At 42.4% G+C, this 20,956-nt stretch overlaps 1 protein-coding gene across 5 annotated transcripts in view; it reads right to left on the bottom strand.

The window, feature by feature from the left end:
• ep300a (EP300 lysine acetyltransferase a) overlaps window positions 1-17,078 on the bottom strand; it is a 32,457-nt gene extending 15,379 nt beyond the window's left edge. For 2 of the 5 annotated variants that reach the window (XM_030077637.1, XM_030077640.1), the window contains exons 1-18: window positions 16,593-17,078; window positions 13,898-14,601; window positions 12,258-12,437; window positions 11,628-11,958; window positions 10,437-10,550; window positions 9,340-9,579; window positions 8,738-8,843; window positions 8,358-8,483; window positions 7,794-7,911; window positions 7,304-7,445; window positions 6,451-6,525; window positions 5,994-6,079; window positions 5,085-5,237; window positions 3,607-4,098; window positions 2,125-2,533; window positions 1,809-1,927; window positions 807-870; window positions 202-377 (exon numbers count right to left, since the gene is read on the bottom strand). In XM_030077637.1, coding sequence (XP_029933497.1) covers window positions 202-377; window positions 807-870; window positions 1,809-1,927; window positions 2,125-2,533; window positions 3,607-4,098; window positions 5,085-5,237; window positions 5,994-6,079; window positions 6,451-6,525; window positions 7,304-7,445; window positions 7,794-7,911; window positions 8,358-8,483; window positions 8,738-8,843; window positions 9,340-9,579; window positions 10,437-10,550; window positions 11,628-11,958; window positions 12,258-12,437; window positions 13,898-14,601; window positions 16,593-16,686 — 3,729 coding nt within the window. In that variant the 5' untranslated portion in view covers window positions 16,687-17,078. Of the gene's footprint in view, window positions 1-201; window positions 378-806; window positions 871-1,808; window positions 1,928-2,124; window positions 2,534-3,606; window positions 4,099-5,084; window positions 5,238-5,993; window positions 6,080-6,450; window positions 6,526-7,303; window positions 7,446-7,793; window positions 7,912-8,357; window positions 8,484-8,737; window positions 8,844-9,339; window positions 9,580-10,430; window positions 10,551-11,627; window positions 11,959-12,257; window positions 12,438-13,897; window positions 14,602-16,592 lie in introns of all 5 variants that reach the window. The other 3 variants (XM_030077639.1, XM_030077638.1, XM_030077636.1) reach the window with 3 other exon arrangements.
• Window positions 17,079-20,956: the final 3,878 nt, after the last annotated feature.

Here is a 20,956-nt window from a genome sequence, read left to right as displayed (position 1 = left end):
CTCCTTTCTTCTCAGCCTCTCATCTCAACGTCCAGCACTTCCTCCCTGCCTTTTACATTGTTCTTTCAACCAAAACCAGTAACCCTGACACTCAGTGATGATGTACTTCTCCTTTGCTCTTCATTTCTCCCAAGTTCTGTTCATCATCACACTTCATCACCCTCACAATTTCCATTTTAACCATCCATCCCTTGATCTCACCTTTCTGCCACAGCAGTAGCCGAGGCTCTGCATGACGGGGTCGATCTCCTGCTCGAACACCTCGGCCAGCTTGGAGCAGTACTTGTAGACACGGGACGTCTTGCGGTTGTACAGCCAGGCGTTGTTGAACATCAGCCAGATATCGTCCACATACTGCCAGGGCTCTTGGTACTGACCTGAAACCAAAATACAAAGCATCGGACATTGGAATGAGAAGACTTTTCCAGCTATACAGAAGAAGATTTTAACCAGTGGTCTAATGTAGAGGTCAGTGTAGAGGTCAAATATGATTTCTGCTGTCAATTTTTGGAAAGAAAATGCATTTGAATGTAAACAAAATGATATGCTTCAACAAAATATATGTTTAAAAAACCCGATGGCTGTGTGTGTGGTCATCTGATTCAGGGTTTTCCCTAGTAAAACAGCATCTTTTTGGACCAGCAATTTGACAATTGCTTATTCAATAAAGCAACTTTCTGGTAACATAAGTAAGGAAGCTGCTCAGAGTGGGAACCTCCCATCCACTGTGGCCTCTAGATAAAAGTTTCCCTCCCTGACTGCAGTCATGAGCAAGCCAATAAAGAAAAAAAAAAAAAAGCACTAACCTGTGTCCAGCTTTCGCTTGATAGTTGACAAGTCCATCGGGTTCTTCACAATGTCAAAGTAGTCCTGCCGGATCACAAAAGGTTTGTATTGAAGTCAAGTAGTTAGAGCTTTAGTCAAAAGGTTTGTTGAATCTATCGAAAGCAATGGTTGTTGCAGGATTTCCACAAGTTCTAGGAGTCTATTTGGAAAACCACACCAAGAATGGTAAAGATCTTGGTTATTTCAATCAAAATTGTTAGAAGAATCTAAGTATGTTTATATTCACAGCAATTTGTGACACTGGTGTAAGCCAAGCCAATACCAAAAATCAATATCTGGGCTTGATGCAAGCATTTTAAAGTGAACAGGATTGGGTACATAACTCCCAATCAAATTCCAATCGATATAAATACCCTCATCTTCCCAGTTTATGTAAACTGTTATAAAACACATTGCTGCAAATTGGCATTTTCCACTACTTGCTGCAGTAAACACCATGAGGAGAGAAACATGCTGTTGAAATGTGAGCTGTGTGCAATTATTTCTATCTGCAAACTGAAAGTAGCCGAACTGTGCTGTGCAACATTTGCAACCCAAGTATTTCTAGAGGCAGTGAGAACAGAGGCTTTTTTTTAAATAGCATATTTTTATGTTAATAATTAGAGGTGGGAATCACTGGGTAACTGGTAATACAATACTATCACAATATGTAACCTACAATAGCAGTGTTATCATGATGCAGACTCTGCGATGTGATATATTGTAAGATATATAAATATTTTGTCCCACACCTATCTATAATAGTGTTCAATAAAGACCATTAAAGAAGAGAGACAGATACTAAATACTGAATGACTCAGATCAGGGACAAAAAAGGTTGACTGGGACATCCCTGTGATGAACAAGCTCAGGCTGACATTGTGGGATTACACAGCTCATACAAGGAGCGGGGGCAACAGACCTCAAATTCAGAGCGATAGGGACAATTTCAGTGATTGGACCTACACCAGAGGAATACGTACAGGTATGCAGAGCAGCTGTGGGTCTACAGGCATTCTGAAGGGCAGAGACTCTGGATCTTGTCTGTAAAGAGACTCAAGAGTAGGCATCAGGGCCTGCCGAAGCTCCTCAGGCTTAAAGACTGAGAGGAGAGGAGGAGGGAGAAGAGAGAGGACAGACACAGTAAGAGTAATAAAGAGAGGAGTCAAAAATCTTATTTCTGAAACCATATTTAAACAATACACAGTGGAAGGTAAAGAAATGTATTAAAGTAGAGATGGCAAACAAAGCTACATATTAAAAAATAAATGAAAAAATTTAAAGAAAGCTCCTTCTTACTCTTCTTTTTCACTGGAGCCTGTGGTCCAGCACTCTCCGATGCCTCCTCTTCCTCTTTTACCTCCTTCTTCACCTCCGGCTTCCTATCTTCTGTCTTCACGGCCGACGATGTCGTTGTCGACGATGTATCCATGGGAACGCCCTTACCTCCTTCCCCCGAGCACTCTTCCTTTTTCAGTTCAAACTTGATGGGCTTCTCCTCCATTTTGAGGTTGGCTAGCTTCCCTCCTTTGGAGCAGCCGCCTGCCTCGCCCTCCTCCTCATCCTCCGGCGGTTTGACCTCCATCTTGGGGTCAAGGTTGGTGGAGGATGTGTCCGACTGGGCCTGCTGGGAGGAAGTGTCCAGGCTGCTGACCGAGGCTGGGGTCAGGGCCTGACTGTCAGCGGGGAATGATCCCTTCTGGGACAGCTGGAGACAGACACAGAAACAAATTGGAAAGTTAGAAATGGTAAATTTGACAGAGCACTAAATGATGAAAAGAATGATTACATGGAAACAAATACTGAAAAGACAAAGTTACTGGTTGGTCTGGTGAGAAGAGCATGGGAATAATATTGTCACAGTTAGGGGTTCAATTCCCTGAGTAGTTCAATGGATTTAAAAAAAATCATGATACTTTGAGGTGCTTTCAGGGCAAAAGCTTCAATGCTTCAATCTTTGCCATGACAACTGACAGCAAGATCAGTTACCAAAGGGTTCACTGTTTTTTTTTTTTGTTTTGTTTCTAAGGAGGGGGTGATTTTTCTAATTATTGCCCCTCCAAATACAACAGGAATATTAATAAGCAGCATATACATCAACATTAATCAGTTCTTGGCAATTTGTGAAGATGACTCGCAAAAACACTGAGCACCACATATACATAAGAGGAAGCTGTCATCACAAATCTATAACAAATCGGGTGATTCACTTTAAGTTTATGTAGCTTATATTACGCTGCCGATATGAGAAAAAGAGTAAGAGAGGGTGTGTGTGTTTGTGTGCACACTTTTCATGTTGATACATGCCTCACACATAATTTGATAACAGTAAGTTTGGACTCATAGCAACCCGTGCCACAACTGAAACCTGACATATTGAACAATACTTCAAACCAAAACCTCAAAAATCAGATGTTTTGATAGTCCTCAGTGCTTTAGGTAAACACTCAGAGACACTAAAGTACACTCAGATGACTGATAAGAAATGCAACTTTTACAAATGAATGCAGCTGCACACAGCAGAGCTTTGTCTGTCCTTCCAGAACTGAGTATGAGGAATACAAAGATTGACTTTACTGATATAAAAAGTCAATTTTTCTTAAAATCTATCTTTCTTGCATTATAGCTGAAGCTTCAATCTGGTCTGCAAACTGATTTTCAAGTAATCGCCTACAGCTAAGGCGGCCATGTTTCTGTGAGGAAGTGAGTATGAATTTGTGAAATAATAGAAATATAACTCTCAGTGTTAAAAGTGCACACCTCTAACTGTCACATACTGACCGGAGTGCGTGGCAGCTGGGCGCCGTGTGGCGTCGAGCTGGAGGACAGTCCAGGGTGGGATGGTGTGGAGGAGCCAGCTGTCCCCATGTGCTGCTGCTGGAGGGACTTATTGGACCCCGGGCCCTGGCCAAGCTGGTTCTGCTGCGGGGCCGGAGGCGGAGCCAGCTGGGGCGGGTTAGGGGTGTGCGGCTGTGGGGTCTGGGACCCAGCTAGCCTGGGGGGCGTCTGGTGAGGGGTGGGGGTCCGACTGCGGGCAGGGGAGGGCGAGCTGCCACGCATGGCTGGCAGGTGGGGGATGGAGTTGGGCTGCTGGTTTGTATTTGATGGGGTCATGGTGGATGTGGGGCCTCCAACAGCAGAGTTGGGACCTCCGCCACCCACACTCTGGGGACCCATTGACCCTGCTGTGGAGACTCCACTGGGGCCGCCGGCTGAACCGGGCTGGGCGAGAGGACTGGCCACTGGGAGAGAGGGAGGAGTGCCCATCTGTGTCTGAAGAGAGGAGAGCAGGGAGAGGAGGAGGTGACAAAGGAGATGGACGCACGGGAGAGAGAGGGAGGGAGGATAAGTCATTTCATTTAAATTATTCATGATTTATAGGAGCATGAACAGAGATTCAATCTGGTATACAAGTTGGTGATTCAATGTAAGAATGATTTTTCTTTTTTGGAATGATTCCATTAGAGTTTGTGAAATGTGATTTGAGAATACTATATGTATTAAATTAATATGTGCAATAATGTAAGACTCTTGTTTTTCTTCTGAAATATGAATGTGAGGAAAATCAGACAGAATTACTTCAACATTATTTATTCTACATCCAAAAACAAAACATTGACAAATAAAACTGCAATTCATCAACACAATGTCAGGTCTTTTTTTTTTTTTGAGAAATTGTTAATTAATCATTCCAAAACATTTGATACCGATTCAGGCCGCAGTCTGAACAATTCCTTCTGTTGACTTGTTTTAGGAGATTGATGCAGCTGAAAGAGTAAAATGTTACATCCATTCAGCATGTATGACAAATGATTTGACCTTTAGGCTAAATAATGTGCAGAGTCTGAAAAGCTATCCAGAAGAAAATGTGTACATTGTATTCAAGTAAGTATTTTTAAATCTGCTGTGCATGAAAAAAGACATGGTTCCAGAGAACTCAAAGCCCTGCTTGTGTACAAAGTTCCTCTAGATTTCATACAAACATGCTAGGCAGAAATTATGTTCAGGAAAACATGATAAATCAAGAGGTAAATAGTGCAGAAAAGGAGCCTCCATTTGAAAAAAACAACAGTATTGCATTCACAAAGCTCAAAACCTCGGACAAATCCTAAAATTATACCCCATGATAAAGACAAAATCAATCCTTTATCACTCGAGCTTCAGGACCAACTAGCAAAGACTTCAGAGTAAGTTGCCATAAATCTTGTTCAATAAAAATGTAGCAGTGATTGACAGGAAAAGGCTGCAGGCTGTCTTACCTGTGCCATGCCTCCCTGAGCTCCAGGCTGGGCCATCCCGGGCTGAGCTGTGCCAACCCCTGGTCCCGAGCCGGGGAACTGTCCCTGGGGCAAGTACTGGTTCTGCAGCTGGTTGACGTTGGGCTGGCCCATTCTGGCTCCCACCATTCCCATCTAGAGAGGGAATAAGACATGGGAAGGGCTCTTACCAGGTCTTGTACAGGAAACACCTTTCTTCTTATTTTTTTAACTGTGTACACACAACTTGGAGGAAAACCTATCAGTCAGCACACACTGGAAACTATTATCTAAAAATACCCTCAAGTGAATTCTCAAGTATGGTTATGGGCACTTTGGTGATCCCAAATATGCTGCTGGTTCTACCAACTACATCATAATCACTGTTATTATCGCAGCGATGAGCACCATTTCACCTATTTCTTCTGTTAATACTAACAGCAGATTTTCAAACAGCAAAGCTGAATACGCTGGGAAAAACACACAAGCCATCAGCCAAATGCTAGTAAATATGTGCTGTGGCTGGTTAGTTTGTTGTCTCCCTCAGTCTCTTAGGCAGGTAGAAAAGCCAACTTATTCATTCAGAGGTCTTTCTCTATTCTTTAAAATGGATTAAACAGTTGAAGTATCTCACAAAGTTTTGCAAATCACCGGCCAGTGTCCCACATTAAAACAAGTATACTGTGCTAAACATAATATTGTCAACAAAAACAACTTTGATCAAGCTTTGCACCATATGGTAGCAAAGACATACAACTACATATTAACATTATCAAAATCAGGTTTAGTAGCTTTAAGAACATACAAGGGATTTCTTTTGGTATGTTGTGTATGTCTTAGTTTGACCAGCAGAAGTGTTACTGTAGTGCAAAAATGTATAATGGAGTGTTTGTTTGTGTGTATGGTACAAACCTGGTTGCCATTTGCTCCCATAGGAAGAGGAGGAGTGGACCTCTGGCCCATAGGCTGCATTCCCATCTGATTGAACTGATTCATACCTGAAAGGAAACCAGATAAATAGTCAAAATACAGCACATAACATTTCACACTAATCTACATTTACAGATGAGCAATTCAAGGTGTGCCAAAAAATAAAAAAGAGGACGGAAACTCTACTACATTACTGTGTTTTGTTTTTAAACAGCTTTCATTTCCTCTGCTGAGATGAGGTTTTTGTGTTGACTTGAGCAAAAAGCCAAACACTGCTCCGTCTCCGTCACTAGCCACCAGTCTAATACTGGTAAACACTGGGTAAGGCTTCAAGTTTGTGTTCTCTATATGTCCCCTTATTCCATTTAAGTTTTGGATTCCACAATAAGCTGCAGCCAGCGGACTGAAATGTTGTGTCCTGGTCCCTTGTGGTTTGTACCTGGGCCTTGCATTCTGTTGACCATTTGGTTGGGCCCTGCTGGTCGCACCATTGACGGGTCAGGCAGTGGACCGTCTGTAAGAAAGGAACAAGGAGAATGAGGAAACTGCATTGCTGTACAGCTCAGAGATGAAGGGAGAGAGAGAGAGAGAGAGAGAGAGAGAGAGAAATGTTGGTGCTTTATTCAAACTCTGGAGTGTTTCTTCCTTTCATACGCTTTACTTGGCTATGTGAGAACATTGCTATTTGAGCTCAGCTGGCACAAAGTAACAGTACGGAGACACCTGAAAATGCAAGTCTCTGTCCTCTTCAAAGAAAACTGTGGCGCACTTCATTAGAAGTGACACTGCAATCTGAAACTACTATTACAAATGACTTGCACCCTATGGGTGTAAAGAGATGGATGTGGACTCGAGTAACAGCCAGCAGTTACTCGTGCTTGGAAAACCTCATATAACAAAATGAACAGAGGACAAACTTGGACAAGTCCATTATGCTTAGCTTAAGTTACAAGGACTGGAATGGGAATTGCTTTGACCCCCTCCCCATATCCCCCAACAAAGTATCTAACCTGGCAGGATGACAGGTTACCAAAACACTGTCCAATAAATGAGCTAGTCGTGTGTCCATGTGACTTTTGTTTACAAGCTCTGTTGGTTTGTTCGCTGCTGTAACTACACAGTGTAAATCTAAACAAACCAAATACAAAGTGCAGCCAAGTAAACAGACTACAACTGATGACGCAGTGATAGAGACTTGCAAACCATGGCTTTGTGTTAAATCTCTGATTGATCATTTATAATTCATGCAGTCCAGTTGCATATTACTCTACATGTGCAGTGTGTCCACTCACTAGGAGGAAGTCCAGTGGGGGGCTGGTTCATGCCAGGAGGCCCCAGCCCCAGGCCCTGCTTCTGCAGCCTGGTCCTCCTCTTCTCTTCCAACTCCTTCTGGATCTTATAGATCTTTTCTGCGAGCAGGTGGTAGTACTCCGCCTGGCAGAACCAAAGAGAGGGAGGAGGATGGGAAAGGAATAACAAAACGCAACAAAGAGTGTAGTGTAGTAAAGAAATGAGAAGACAGACAGAAGAACACAAAGGAGCAGTGCAGCATGCAATGCAAATGAAGAGGAAACTGTTAGAATAAGGGTTACATACAACACGGTACTCTTTGCACATCTATATCTGAAAAAAAAAAAAAACTACACATTTTTTATAAGGAACTACAACTGTACACTGTATGCAGAGCAGTCTACACATTAAAAAAGTGATTAGCACAAAGTTCACAATAGTTTGCCCCTGATTTATGAATAAAAAAGTGAGCCAACGGAAAGAGTTGCTTACTCTGCTGTTGGCTGACTCATACATGTCTCCCTCAACTTTCCTAGCGTAGGCCACCAGGTTCTCCATCCGCCGGTCCTTCAGGGCAGCAGGGTCCGGGGTGGGGAAGATGGCCTGAACACTGTGGGTGGGAGAATTTTTTTTTTAAACCATGGCACAGTCAACACAAGGTCAGTCAGTAAGAGTGAGACTTTCCACTCCTCAAAACTAAGACCTTAAAAGAGAACTTAATTAGCCTGCTGTTCCAACAAAAGTATTGCTTAGACAGAATATATAGCAAATAATAGCACCTCTACTGCTGTTTGCATTTGTAAAGCAAAGAAAATATAATTCTGTGCAAATCATGTCCATCAGCCAAAGAGAGATGCATGGCAATACACAGCTTTGCTTTGCTTTAGCTAACAAGCAAAGCAGCCTAATGTTACTGCATGAGAGAGTAAACATAAAACATGGAAGCAGCTCGGAAGCAAGACAGATCTCATGCAAATAAAACCTAACTAATTAGGTCTATAAAAATGCACAAAAGCACCATGGAACAATAAAGAATCTGTATACGCTGATCCTTACAGTTTGTGCACCAAGTGGTTTCGCAGGTCCTGTGTGATGTCCTCATGCCAGCTCTTCCTAATGCCTGTGGCAGAGGGAGGCGCTGCTGTGGGCATGGAGCCAACACCACCCGCATCATTCATCAGACTGCGAAGAAGAGAAAATGAGGCAACAGCTTCATGATTTACCACTTAAAAAAAAGAATGAAAGAAAGAAACCCTGTGTCTGTGCGTTTGAGTATGTTTCCATCTGGTGTAGCAACAACAACCAGAGTTGCCTCCCGCTGGGAACACCCACACTAAAAATGCAGAGCATTCGTAGTAGTGTTTGGCATTTTCAATGAAAGCATGACCAAAAGACGGCATGCTGAGCTCTGTGTGTGTGTGTGTGTTAGTGCTCACCCCTGGCTGTTCACATTGAGGTGCATCATGGTGTCCTGTAGCAGGTTGGCCTGTTGGTTCTGAGGGGGGACTCCCACTCCTCCATTCACTCCCATCGGATTCGCCCCTGCACACCAGAAACAGATATTATGATTTGATCAAACTCCTGCTGATCGTAAAGCATTTAAATTAGAGCTTTCATCAAGAAATGGCTTCCAAAATGTCGTCTAGATGCATGGTATCAAAAGAAAATTCTTGAGATACTGAGAGATTCCATTTGATTCAAGATGTTGACATTTAATCTACCTAGATACCCAGGCCTGAATCCACTGGGCTCCTCTACTTTTACACCTGGCAACCTTAAAAAGATGCGTGCAATAGGCACTTTTTCCACAGTTCCCATGCTGCAAAGTGACTACTGAAAGCCAATCTGAAGGGCTCTCCTTTTCTGAAAAGTGGAAGTACTTTTCAATTCTAGCACTCAGCTCCAAGCCCTAACAACATGCTCAGCTCTCAGTGATGTAAGATAACAGGGGATACCACCATTTTTCCCCATTGAAAATATCGGGAAAAAGAAACCAGAATTGTAAACAGATTACTGACAGACAGGCAGCCAGACTCACCCATAGGGTTCAGAGGCCTCATGCCAGGCTGGCCCTGCAGGCCCTGGTTGGGCATGCCGGGCTGGGCGGTCTGAGCCTGGATCTGGTTTCCCTGGTAGGTGAGCCCCAGGGCTGCGTAGGCTCTTTCTATGGAGCTGGGGTCAATCTGGCTCGGCGGGTTCAGAGTGGGAGTACTTGGTTGCCCACCAGGAACCGTCCCAAGTGAGCCGCCCAGACCTGCACCAGCAGCACCCAGTAGAGCTGTGGGGACACAACAGAAAAGGAGAGAGTACCATATGAGTAACTACAGCATATTAAGGATCAACTAATATTGATTTTTAAATTAGTAATTACAGACATCAATAACTGATATTGAGGGCCACTATTCATTTGTAGTAAATTTGAAAACTGCAGTCACCATTTACAGCATTACAAAACGGCAACAAAAACCTTGCTTATGAGTAAAAAATGTTAAATTAACATTTTATATTTGTTTTAAAAAGTTAACTCAAAACAATTTAACCCTTTCAAACCAGTGAAAATTCATGATTTCTTTGAAAAGCATGGGAAATAGGTGATACCAAATTCGTAAAAAAGGAATTTTACTGAAAAAAAATTGCAAATTTGCAACAACAAAAAAGTACTTGAAAATTAGCATAACAAGAAAACTATATTTATGGTTATAATTATTTATTATTATTAAAATAATGGATTTAAATCATCAGATCAGTGATCAGTGGATCACTGTCAGATTTCTTGTGTTTAAATACCTGTGAATGGCTCAGACTCCTTTCACAGGTATTTAATACTTAACAAGTCAAAATTGCTTAACATCAGCGTCCCTATAGGACAAAATCTCTTCAAATAGGATCCGTAGCTTTCTGAAAGTCAACTTGGGAGTCCAGAACATGAAAAGGTTTGAAAACCCCTGCATTACAGGTCCTGAAAAGCTCAGGGTTAGCAGTTTGACTCCCACAATAAGACAGTTAGCATGACACTTTTGATCAAATGCCAGCTGCTTGGTCCAGCTAGACTGAAGATGCACTGAGATGCAGTCAAGAGCATGATCACAATTAAGGTTTTACTGTTGTGCTGCATGGTCAGATACAGACACTCACACTGCGGGTTCCTCTTGTCCCCGGCATTCTTCAGTGGCAGGCAGACAGGACAGTCGTGTCGTGTGCAGTTCTTCCAGTGGGAGATGATCTGCCTGGACGACGCACAGTGAGCCACTGAGGATCACAGAGGGAGCACAGAGAGAGCGCAAAGAGTGAGAAAGAGTTACACGTGGAGTGAAGGAATAGTAAGAGAACATGAAATGAACAAAGAAAGCACATTCAGGGAAATACGAAAAGGAATTACGACTGCCAGGACACTGTTAACAAAAAAGAGCTGCTTAATCAAAAATATATTTTTGTTTACACAGAAGATTGTGCCAGGAAGTTAACCTTTAAGCAAAAACAAGCTTGCCTGTCAAACAACAGGAACACATCGTAGCTACCTACTGAGTATATGAACCACATAACCAGGCTTTTTCCTGCCTATCTAACTCAACTCTTTGTGGAAAAGTCCAGCGTGAGACGTCAACGGAATGAAAAAGACGGAACAAAATTGCGAGCGCAGTGCAACACCTGGACATTCTTGTAATTCACCTTCAAAAAAAGACAGCAAGTGCCAAGTATGTTTTGATTTAATGACTCAATAGCCTTTTTGAGACAAACATAATGGTATATTGTTAACTTTCTATGCCATAACTACACATTAGCGTAGCAGTGATCAGCAGTAAAAAAAAACAATATCAACACACGCTGCAGCACTCAAACAACTTAAACCCACTCTGACTCTGAGGTGAAGAAAATAACTCAGTGCTCAGTCTGTTTCACCTCAACAACCCTGAGCCCGCTCAGCATCATGGACAATGATGGCGTTCCCTGGAGCTAACGGTGCAGCAGAGAGGCTGCTCTCCACTGCCAGAGATGTAATGTTAATAACACAGCAAAGCACTCCTCCTCCCCCTCATTTTGTTATTCTCATAAAAGCAGGAGACTGTAAGACGCTTTCAAATTAAGAGTAATCATGATACCATCATGATAAAGAGTATCATGATGGTATCAAATTCGGATTCAATCCTCCCCACCATATAAAATAAAGATCCTCATTTGTCACAACCTTTATTTTTCATCTTTTTGTTCCACCTTGGTAAAAATTTTAATCCCTGAGGACACCCTTTTCTGTCAAATTGTGATTTTTTTTCATGTTGAGTGAAGGAACAAAACCCTGAAGACCCTGATGGCATCCCTTCTACTCACCCTGACAGGACTTGCCAGCCTGGCAGTGCGTCATGTGGTTGAGGACGTTCTTCATGGTGCGGCAGTGGGGCAGGTTGCACTGGCGGACCTCCCCGTTGGCCTGCTCCCGCCGCTGGCACTTGTGCGCATGGAGCAGAAGCACGAGCTGCTGCTGGATTAGTTTGCGCTTCTCAGGGTCGGCGGTCGGGGGCGCCCCGGCTGCAGCCGCTGCTGCCGAGACTTGCGTGCCGGGGCCCACCAAACCTCCCTGGGCATTGGGGACCATCCCAGGGGCCCCTCCCACTGAGGGACCAGAGGGGCCACCCACGCCTGGCTGTGACTGCTGGGACGCCTGGTGATGTGAGGGAATAAGGAGATAAATGGGAGGAGACAGGGGATGAGACAAGAGATGGAAGCAAATAATCAAGGTGGGGTACAGTAAAAAGAAATAGTGAAGGCAGAAAGGTGAGGTAGAGGCAAGGTAGGAGGGGAAGTGAGAAGAAAAGGAAAAATGGGAGGGAATAAATAATTTCTTGAGTCAGCACTTGGAAAAACAAACTTCCAACAAGGATTAGTGTACACTATACCCTAACATCTCATAAGTAAACTGCTTATGGCATTCAGAGTTGGCAGTTGGCATTGGTTTCCTACCATAGCGGCCATTCCTTGCATGGGTTGGCTCTTCTTGTCCACGTTGAACTGGGCCAGGCTGTTGGCCATGGGCCCTTTGTTCTGGAGCTGAGGGCCCAGCCCTGCGCCTCCTAGACCCTGGTTCGCTTGCCCTGCATATGGAGCTCCGTAGGGGCCCCCGGGGGTCCCCATCATACCCATCTGGAAGAGGAGAACAGGAAGGGGGCAAAGGAAAAGGGGGGACAGAGAAAAGTCAATAAAAATGAAGTGATTTGGAAAGTAGAAGAGGCGATATGACGAGGGGAAAAAGACAAAGTTTGCAGCATTTAAGTGGCCTTAAAAGCTAGAATTCAACCACGCAGTTGCTTCAAATTCTGCCTAAACTGTAATCAAAATGTATTTCGTGTTCCCCTGACAACATACAACGCAATCCTCTAATGCTCCAGTCACCCCAGGATCTCAGAAATTAGCTGGGCTAAATGAACAGGGTCCTTCGATATATATTCCTCTTACAACATGAACGCTATCAAAGCAAAGGGATTTTTTTTTTCATTTTCCAGTCACAAAGGAGCTCTAAATCATGTCTGTTTTACCACTCGTCCACTCTCCCACTTCACACCATTTAAGAGCAATTAAATCACCAACTTCTGAAGAGAGAGACAATGTACTTCTAATCAATTAACCAGGTTACACCATTAAATTCAATTAAATCATTAACAATGGCAGAAAACATATGCAAACCAATTAGCCTTCCATGCCTGTCTGAGATTTAATGTTAACAGTGTAGACCAGGCAATCACTGAGATGTACTTAATTAATGAAAGGGCTCCGTGCACCAACCACTCTACAGCAGTGCCTGGTTTGCATGAAGCTGGGAGTGTGTAATAGCAAATATGACGCCAAGACATCCCCTTTCCTCTCTGCAGACAGAGGGGGTTAATTGAATGCTTTTATCACTGATCTGTTCCCCTCGCCCCCCTCTTCCCCTCTCTCTCCTTTTCTCCTTATCCCTGGCTTTCCCTAGCAACCTCCTTTGCAGTTTTTTGTTTTCCTCCTCTCCTCACACAACCTGGAACTCATCTTCCTGCTTTTGATCTCAATGGCTAAATCCAACATCAAATCCAAACACCATCCTTTGGATGTGTTAATCTAAGGACAGTGGGATGCATACAGTACAGAAAAACAATTCTTATTTTTCTGCATTGCCATTTTCCCTTCAAACTCCAAAAGTGTTAGTGAGAAAATAATTTTAAGTCCCTGAAATGGATTGTTTGTTTTATATATGTGTGTGTGTGTGTGTGTGTGTGTGTGTGTGTGTGTGTGTGTGTGTATATACACACATATATATAACACACATATATATAACTTTACAGAATCAGAACCTCAGTTGGATCAACTGTTCCAAATATTTTTTGACAAAGATAATATCATCACATAAATACAAAAATAGAGATAAACTTATCCTGTTAAACATATCTCCATGAGCTTTAGCTTAATATATTGAGCCCTTTTTAGCACAAAATGACAGTAATGTCCTTCTGGCTCAAACCCTTGATATATACATTGCACCAAAAATAAAAGCATGCGTGCAATGAGCCCTTGAGACGGTTAAACCATTTCCATTTAAAAAGGGACCACATCAATACAATGAGGAGTCTTACTTTGTTCAGTGCTCCAGGTTGCTGGCCTCTCATCCCGGCCTGTCCCCCGGCTCCCTGCTGCTGCTGGAGGGTCTCTGCTAACAGGTTACTGTTGCTGCCCATCCCCTGATTCCCAAAGCCCATCCTTGGGGAGCCATTCATCACCTGGCCCCCCATTATCCCTGGCTGCTGCTGTCCGTTGTTTCCTTTCTGCTGTGCTCCCATCATGGCCCTGTTCATGCCTCCCACCATTCCAGCTGCGCTGTTCTGTTGCTGCTGCATCATGTTGGCCTGCTGCTGAGGGGAGAGGTGCTGCTGCTGCCCCTGGCTCATCATCTGCTGGGGCCCCTGGCCAGGGGATGCCTTCATGTTCCCCATGTGTTGCCCCATGGCGGTGGGCCCTCCTGGGCTGCCCATAGTGCCCTGGTGCCCCTGTTGAGTGGAGGTGGGTGGTGCCCCCGAGCGCAAGAGCTCAGATAGCTGTTTGTGCTTGGCCACTGCATCCTGGCCGCCTCCGCCACCCCCAGGACCTCCTCCAGGACCAAGACCCAGACCTATTCCTCCTGGCCCTCCACCACCTCCTCCTCCAGGCCCAAGGCCTGCAGGACCCCCTCCAAGACTGGTGTGCAACTGGTTGAGATCCCCGCCGTTGACCAGGCCCAGGTCATTTGAGGTGATGAGCTCATCTGGGAGGTCATGCTCCAGGTCAAACAGGGAGCTGAAATCTGAGAGGGAAAGGAAGTGCACAGATAGAGTTGGGAGAGAGAGAGAGATGGTCAAAAATGTAGTGAAAGAGAGAGGAGAAAAAGGAGTGTCACAGTCAACTATGTTAAGCTGGTATAAGCCTTGATTTTCAGCATGACTGAGTGAGGATGCAACTGCATGCTTGACATTTAAAACATTGAAAAAATTTTTGGAGGGTGTTTGACCAATTTTGTCCTGTTCTGAAATGAAAATTTCTGAATTTGCGCCATGTAATGCAGTCCATCCATGTACAGTTCATCCAATCTCACAGGTGAGATGCAGAAGAGCTGAGGCCGTGTACACAAACATGCATCCAAACACACGCCCACATTGCCCTCTAGCTTGCAGACTGCCTGACTTACAAAGTGATTTAAGTTGTTGCAGAAATAGGTTGATAGAGACAAGGTGATGGATGGACCGTTCACTGTATTAACACCACAACAGGAAACCAGGTTGAGAATGACACACAGTGAGGATGCAAGTCTATATCCAGAGGTTTCAACAGCAATCAAGGAAGTAAACAGAAGCCAGTTCACTACTCTAAGAAGAAGATGGACATGGAGGACGAGACTGCACATTTCCCAAGTTCCTCAAATACAGAGTATAAATTATTGGTGGTCTAAATCCCTCCATTTAAAAAAAAGGATTTTTTTTTTCTTGAGAATTAGAATTATGACACACAGTGACACTTACACAAACTTCACCATGAACTAATTTGACAGATAACACCGTCTTGAAATCCAGTTTCAAAGCTTGAAACGAATAAAATCTAACCCATCACCATAAGTAAACGTTATTGATCACAAGGTTACATAGAGTAAATGCAAAAACAATAATGAAAAAGGCTAACTTGACGTGCACAAATCATTTCATTTAGCATTTTTTTTTCTAATAAAATCAAAATGCCCTCAAGTGTCACAAATAATGCTGTTATTAAAAGAAAGTCAAATTGAGAAATATAGGCTAATGTTTATGTAAATATAATCACCCAGACCTTCCTCCCTTCATCATAACGTTAAATGCAATACATCTTACTGCTTATTAAATTGACTATCTTTTGCAAGTCGGTTTCTTTGCATACACGCACAGCTTTTACCCCGATATATCACTCTGAAATCCTCTAATATCTCATACAATAGGAAAAAAGCTAAGCATGTGCCATGTCTGAGATATTTAGATATTTATCTGTGGAAGCTGACTTCCAATGATGCCGCCTGCCACTGAGTTGATAGCAAAATGCAGACGTGATGAAATCACGGTAACTATTTCGTGTTTTGACGGGTGGCTGTTTTGCTGGTTATAAGATCGCAATGGCTGGACATGGCGCTGTCCCTGCTCCCTAGTTTTGTGCTCAGCCCCACTATTCCAGCTGCTGCCACACGCCATCCACAAAAAAACTAACAATGGCAATTTGAGCATAACAATCACTCAGAGCCATGGGCCTAAATTTAGCTCTCCCACAAAGCTAGCACCATTAGCTGCCTCAACTGACGCCAGTGGGAAAGGGTCCGAGTTGTGATGAGGCAAAATAATTATGAGGATTCCAACCACTGGCGCACTTAAAGACTCAAATAACAGGATGAGAGTTGGTATTACTGACTGCCATTTTGTTATGACTACGAATTGACATTAACATTAGAAGTTAGCTGGATGTGTAGCTTTTTAGCAAACCGGCTAAACTAGCCGTTAGACATGGGACCGTAAATCGAAGTCCCGCATTCAAACCCCGCTAGCGCTAGCTGGATAGCTAGTGGAGCTAGCTCCGGCTACATGACTGCTAGCATGCGAGCTGAGGGAAGCTCTTCACGTCCGACACACACACACGGCTAGCACGCTAACAGTAGCAAGCTACGACAAAAACAGAAGAGTAATCACACGTCCTCTTCCTCTTTCGGGCAAAACCAGGCCGCTGAAAACGAACAAACTTAACAAATTACACCGTAACAAGTGATATCGAAAAGACAATACTTACCATTTCCATCGCTGGCGGAGGCAGAAAGTGCCGGAGAGGAGAGTTTAGGCCTCTTGGCTGAAGGCGGGCCAGAGTCCAGAACGTTCTCGGCCATATTTTTTCGAAATAAAAATATATAAAGTATCCACAATTGCAGACGTTTTTCACGTCTTTAGAAGCTCGCTCCTTTTCGTTTCCACTATTGCGACTTTTCCCCCTCCTTTTGGGGGACTAAGAGGGGGAAAGTCCCGTGTACAAATTACTCCTCTTTCCTGGGTTCGCCTCTCGATTTCAGCCTCGGCGTATCAACCCCCCTCCCTCCCTTGTCGGATTTTTTGTTCTTTATAAATTTCTGCCAGCGGAGGAGGAGGAGGGGGTCGGTGAAAGTAAAGAGGGAGACACACGTAGCGGCTTCCCTCTAAACTTACACAGCCTCTTCAGATGTAAATAAACTGCCCCTGGGTCTCTCCTCTCATGATTGCATCCGTCATTTCAGCCTCCCTCAGCGGAGTCTAGGTGAAGATAATGTCGGGCAGAAAAGGCTTTTTTTTTGGCTGAGAAGTGATGGTGGTGGTGCTGCTGGTGGGAGCGGGTGAAGATGAGGGGATGCAAAAAATAAAATAAAATAAAGCCTACTAATGTGCAGCTGCAACGATAGATTAAAATATAATGCATGCACGGCAAAAAACAAAAGTTTGCTATCAAGGAATGCATGACACTAATAGGGACCAATCCTGTCATCCATTAGTGGCCCGCAACCTGAACCCCAGTCACTTTTATTTTTGTGTAGTTGAGTTGGAAATTGATTTTATTTGGAAATTAATTACCCTCTCTCCCAGGATTTCTGAAATGTAAATGTGATATATTTACAGCAACAAACTTTACTTTTCAAACACACTTGACCAGCATGGAGATGAACCACAAGGCACAATCACCTGGATGTGTAACTATCCAAAAAGTATTATTTCTTCTCCTAAGTTAGTGTTGCACCCATGCACAAAGCAAATCAAAGTGCTTGACAGAGGCATTGGAATACATTAAGAAAAATAATGAAACACTGAGAAAATATGAGAAGTCTAAAATCAATAAACTTAAAAACAATAAAGGAAAAAACAAAGCAAGAGAGGTTTAAAATGATAAAAGCAGAAACAAAACAAGAACAAGCAAAAAATTAGTTTTTGATTAGAAGGTGGTAACATACTAACCCCACTGACTTTGACCAGTGCATGCATGCATATTTTAGCTCCAGAAATACATATAGCACAGAAAAAATGTAATTTTAGTGCACTGACTATTGGCCCTGCATCGAGAACCCTGTTTTTGGGCACAGGCTGCATAAATATGATTGGTTTTAGTCCATGAATCCTCAATCAGAAACATTTTTTTCCTCAATTTTTGTGGTCAAACAGTCTTTGGCCTTTCCTCTGTCAGTGTCTAATTTAAACCAAACTTCACAAAGTAGGACTGCTGCTAGTCTTCATTTCTTTCCTTCAGATCACATTGAATAAGGTATGGGAAGTAGTGCTCAAAATCATCCAGAAACATGAATTTGGTCCCAGTGTAATGTTGTCGTCTCTCAGGCCTCTTACTGGGAGGCAAATGTGCATTTGAAAAGCCAACATGAAATTGGCTTTTCTCCCAAGTAATAACACGCATAACAGCTGTGTAAGAACTGTTAATGTGTTATGGCGCTTTCTGAGCCCGGCCACCATGCAATTATCCAGTCACACACGTATTCATGCAACTTTTCCTGCTTAAAAACACCAACTTAAAAGTGTCTGATGCCCAAGGACAGCAGGATTTTACAGCCAGAGATGCTTTATGGTATGATTTTATTGGTATTTATTTATTTATTTTATTTTATTTTATTTTATTTTTTATCTGCAGGCCATGTTACACACTTAAAGGAGCTGCAATGCTCCTGCAGCTTCTTGAGGAAATTGTTTTGTGGTGAGGTAAAAAATAACAGAGAAATCACCTCTTAACATCAATCTTGCACCCATTTCCACACACTTCCACATGGATGAAAAGTGACAGAGCAAACATGTTTTAGTTTCCCACCACTTCTTAACATCACCCTTAAAAGGTTGTCTTATGCATAAAAGCTTAGTTTTGATTCTTTCAAGGACCATTCAATTTATCATGAGCAACTTGTCTCTGAAAAAAATCATATGTAATATCCTGCAAATAGTTTTATTCCTTCTTTGCGTCACAGTTCACTCTTTAGTAATGTTTTCAAAATTGTTTTTGTGACGAGTTTCTCAAAGGAAACGGGAAGAGAGAAAAATCGGTGTCAGTATCCATGATTGCAGGCCTGATTAGAAACCTATAGGAGGTCATAGTTACACATAAAACTCATCCAAATTATCCACCAGGATGTCCCACAAATGTCTTTTAGAGGTTTCTGTTCCTGTATCTCTCGTGTTCGTCACTGAAAGAATCACAGTAGACACTATTGTTATTGATTAATCCTCATAAATTCTCCTTCAAATAAAAGTAAACAACAAAAACTCAGTTTCAAGTGAGTTTAGGATAGATTGCATGCACTCAAAAAAAAAAAAAAAATCATGATAAAGGTCTTCACTAAACCTGCACTATTCCTAAATGCACCTCATGTAAGACAGCAGAAGATCATAACAAACCACTAGGTGGACAATATCATTAATGCATATGGTTTGAGTGGAAATCAGTTCCTGACATGTTAGTGCTACTCACTGAGTTAGACAGAATTATGAGCAGTGCTGGAACAAAATCCTCTAAAAAAACAAATCCTGGTTTATCCAACTAAGTAAAGTTTATACTGTGTAGCTGTGGCATCCTTGGCTTAAATCTGGCCTGTGATCATGGCTTCAGGTCATCCGCTCCCTTCTCTTCCATCTCTTGATGTCTCTTTTCACTTTGGACTGTCTAAGAAAACTGAACTCCTATAAAAAAAAAAAAAAAAAAAATGTTTACAAGGGTAATTTTCCACAAATCACATGGTCAAACAGAGTCTTTACCGCAGTGGTTTGGGTTTGAGTCTGGCCTGGACCCATTGCTGCATGTAATCCCCTCTCTTAGAAGCATAGATGCCAAAAAAGTTGATTTGTGGTGAGTACTGACAAGCAGCATGTCAATGTCTTATAATGTGAGACAATACAACAGATTTGCCATGCATTCCTGCCCCCTCACTGAGATTAATTCAATCTAACAATTACAATGATCAAATGAAAGTGCAATATAAAATCAAATAACAATGGAATATCTGCTGAGAGCCAAGTGACATAGTTTCTAGATAGTTTCCATTTTCATTTTCCAGTGACAAAGAAAAACGTGTCTTTACTAGATAAGCAAGCTCACAGTCAGTATCATTATTTGTGGATTATCAAGCTACAGTTGGATATAAAATATGTAGCATTAGTTATTCATTAAGTGAAATTCACTTTAATCTACAAGTTGCACTACTCTGTCAATAGGAGTAAATGCACAACTGTTTTGGATTCCAGGTGAAACTGTACCTGGCTGCTCAAGGTGAGAGAGATTTTAAAGAATTAGTTTACTGAAAGTTTGATGTGCTATTTTTATTAAAAAATATGGCCCCTATTCACACCAAAAGTAATCTGACAGCTAATGGGGTGAAAATAAGATGAGTGATACGCAGGTTTAAAAGGTTTATAGGCCAGCAGTAATAGCTTCTTCTCAATGCACCTTGGCATCTCATAATTTTGCCAATTTTCTCAAGGAAAGGAAACAAATGTCTTCAGATGCTACGGAGAGAAAAACAACCATTGCTGTCTAATATTACCTCATGTGCAACTTGTGCAAATGAGCTTGTTACGCTGCTCTTTTTGAACACAGACACGACTGGCTTCGATCCCACAAAGTTACAGTCAGAGGTGGATGTAACTAATTACATTTATGTAATTACATTTATGTAATTAGTTGTATTGATTTGATTACGCTTTTTGTGTACTTTTTTTTAAGTCAGTAATTTACTTCAGTACATTTTTGCTTGAGTGGTGTGCTTCACTACATTTTAAATCAGATCCGTTACAGAGAACAAACAATCAATGACAGAGTGTGGATTTTTTCACAATAAAAGCTCATTTAGCAAAGATGAGAAGAGGAACCTGCTTTTGCTTTGTTGGTTCTACTTTGTGTCATTTTCCAAATTTCACAATAAGAGCTGCACAATGAAAAGCTACAGATGGTCAGTGGAAGGGAGGACCATTTAGACTCAACTGGCAAAAAAAATGTGGAGTCAGTTGATCAGTTGAGTCTACATGGTCCTCACCTTAGTTTTAGTGTAATGCCCCTTTAAAAGCATGCAGTTTGCAGCATGTTCTCTCCTCCTTTTCTAACTGCATGGAAAAAATCACAGCTAACACAGTTACTGTTTGGAAAAA

Source organism: Myripristis murdjan, chromosome 19 (genome assembly GCF_902150065.1).
Source record: "Myripristis murdjan chromosome 19, fMyrMur1.1, whole genome shotgun sequence".
Classification (NCBI taxonomy): Eukaryota; Metazoa; Chordata; class Actinopteri; order Holocentriformes; family Holocentridae; genus Myripristis; species Myripristis murdjan.
The sequence above is the reverse complement of the archived record's forward strand: the minus strand, read 5'-3'. Positions and strand labels throughout refer to the sequence as shown.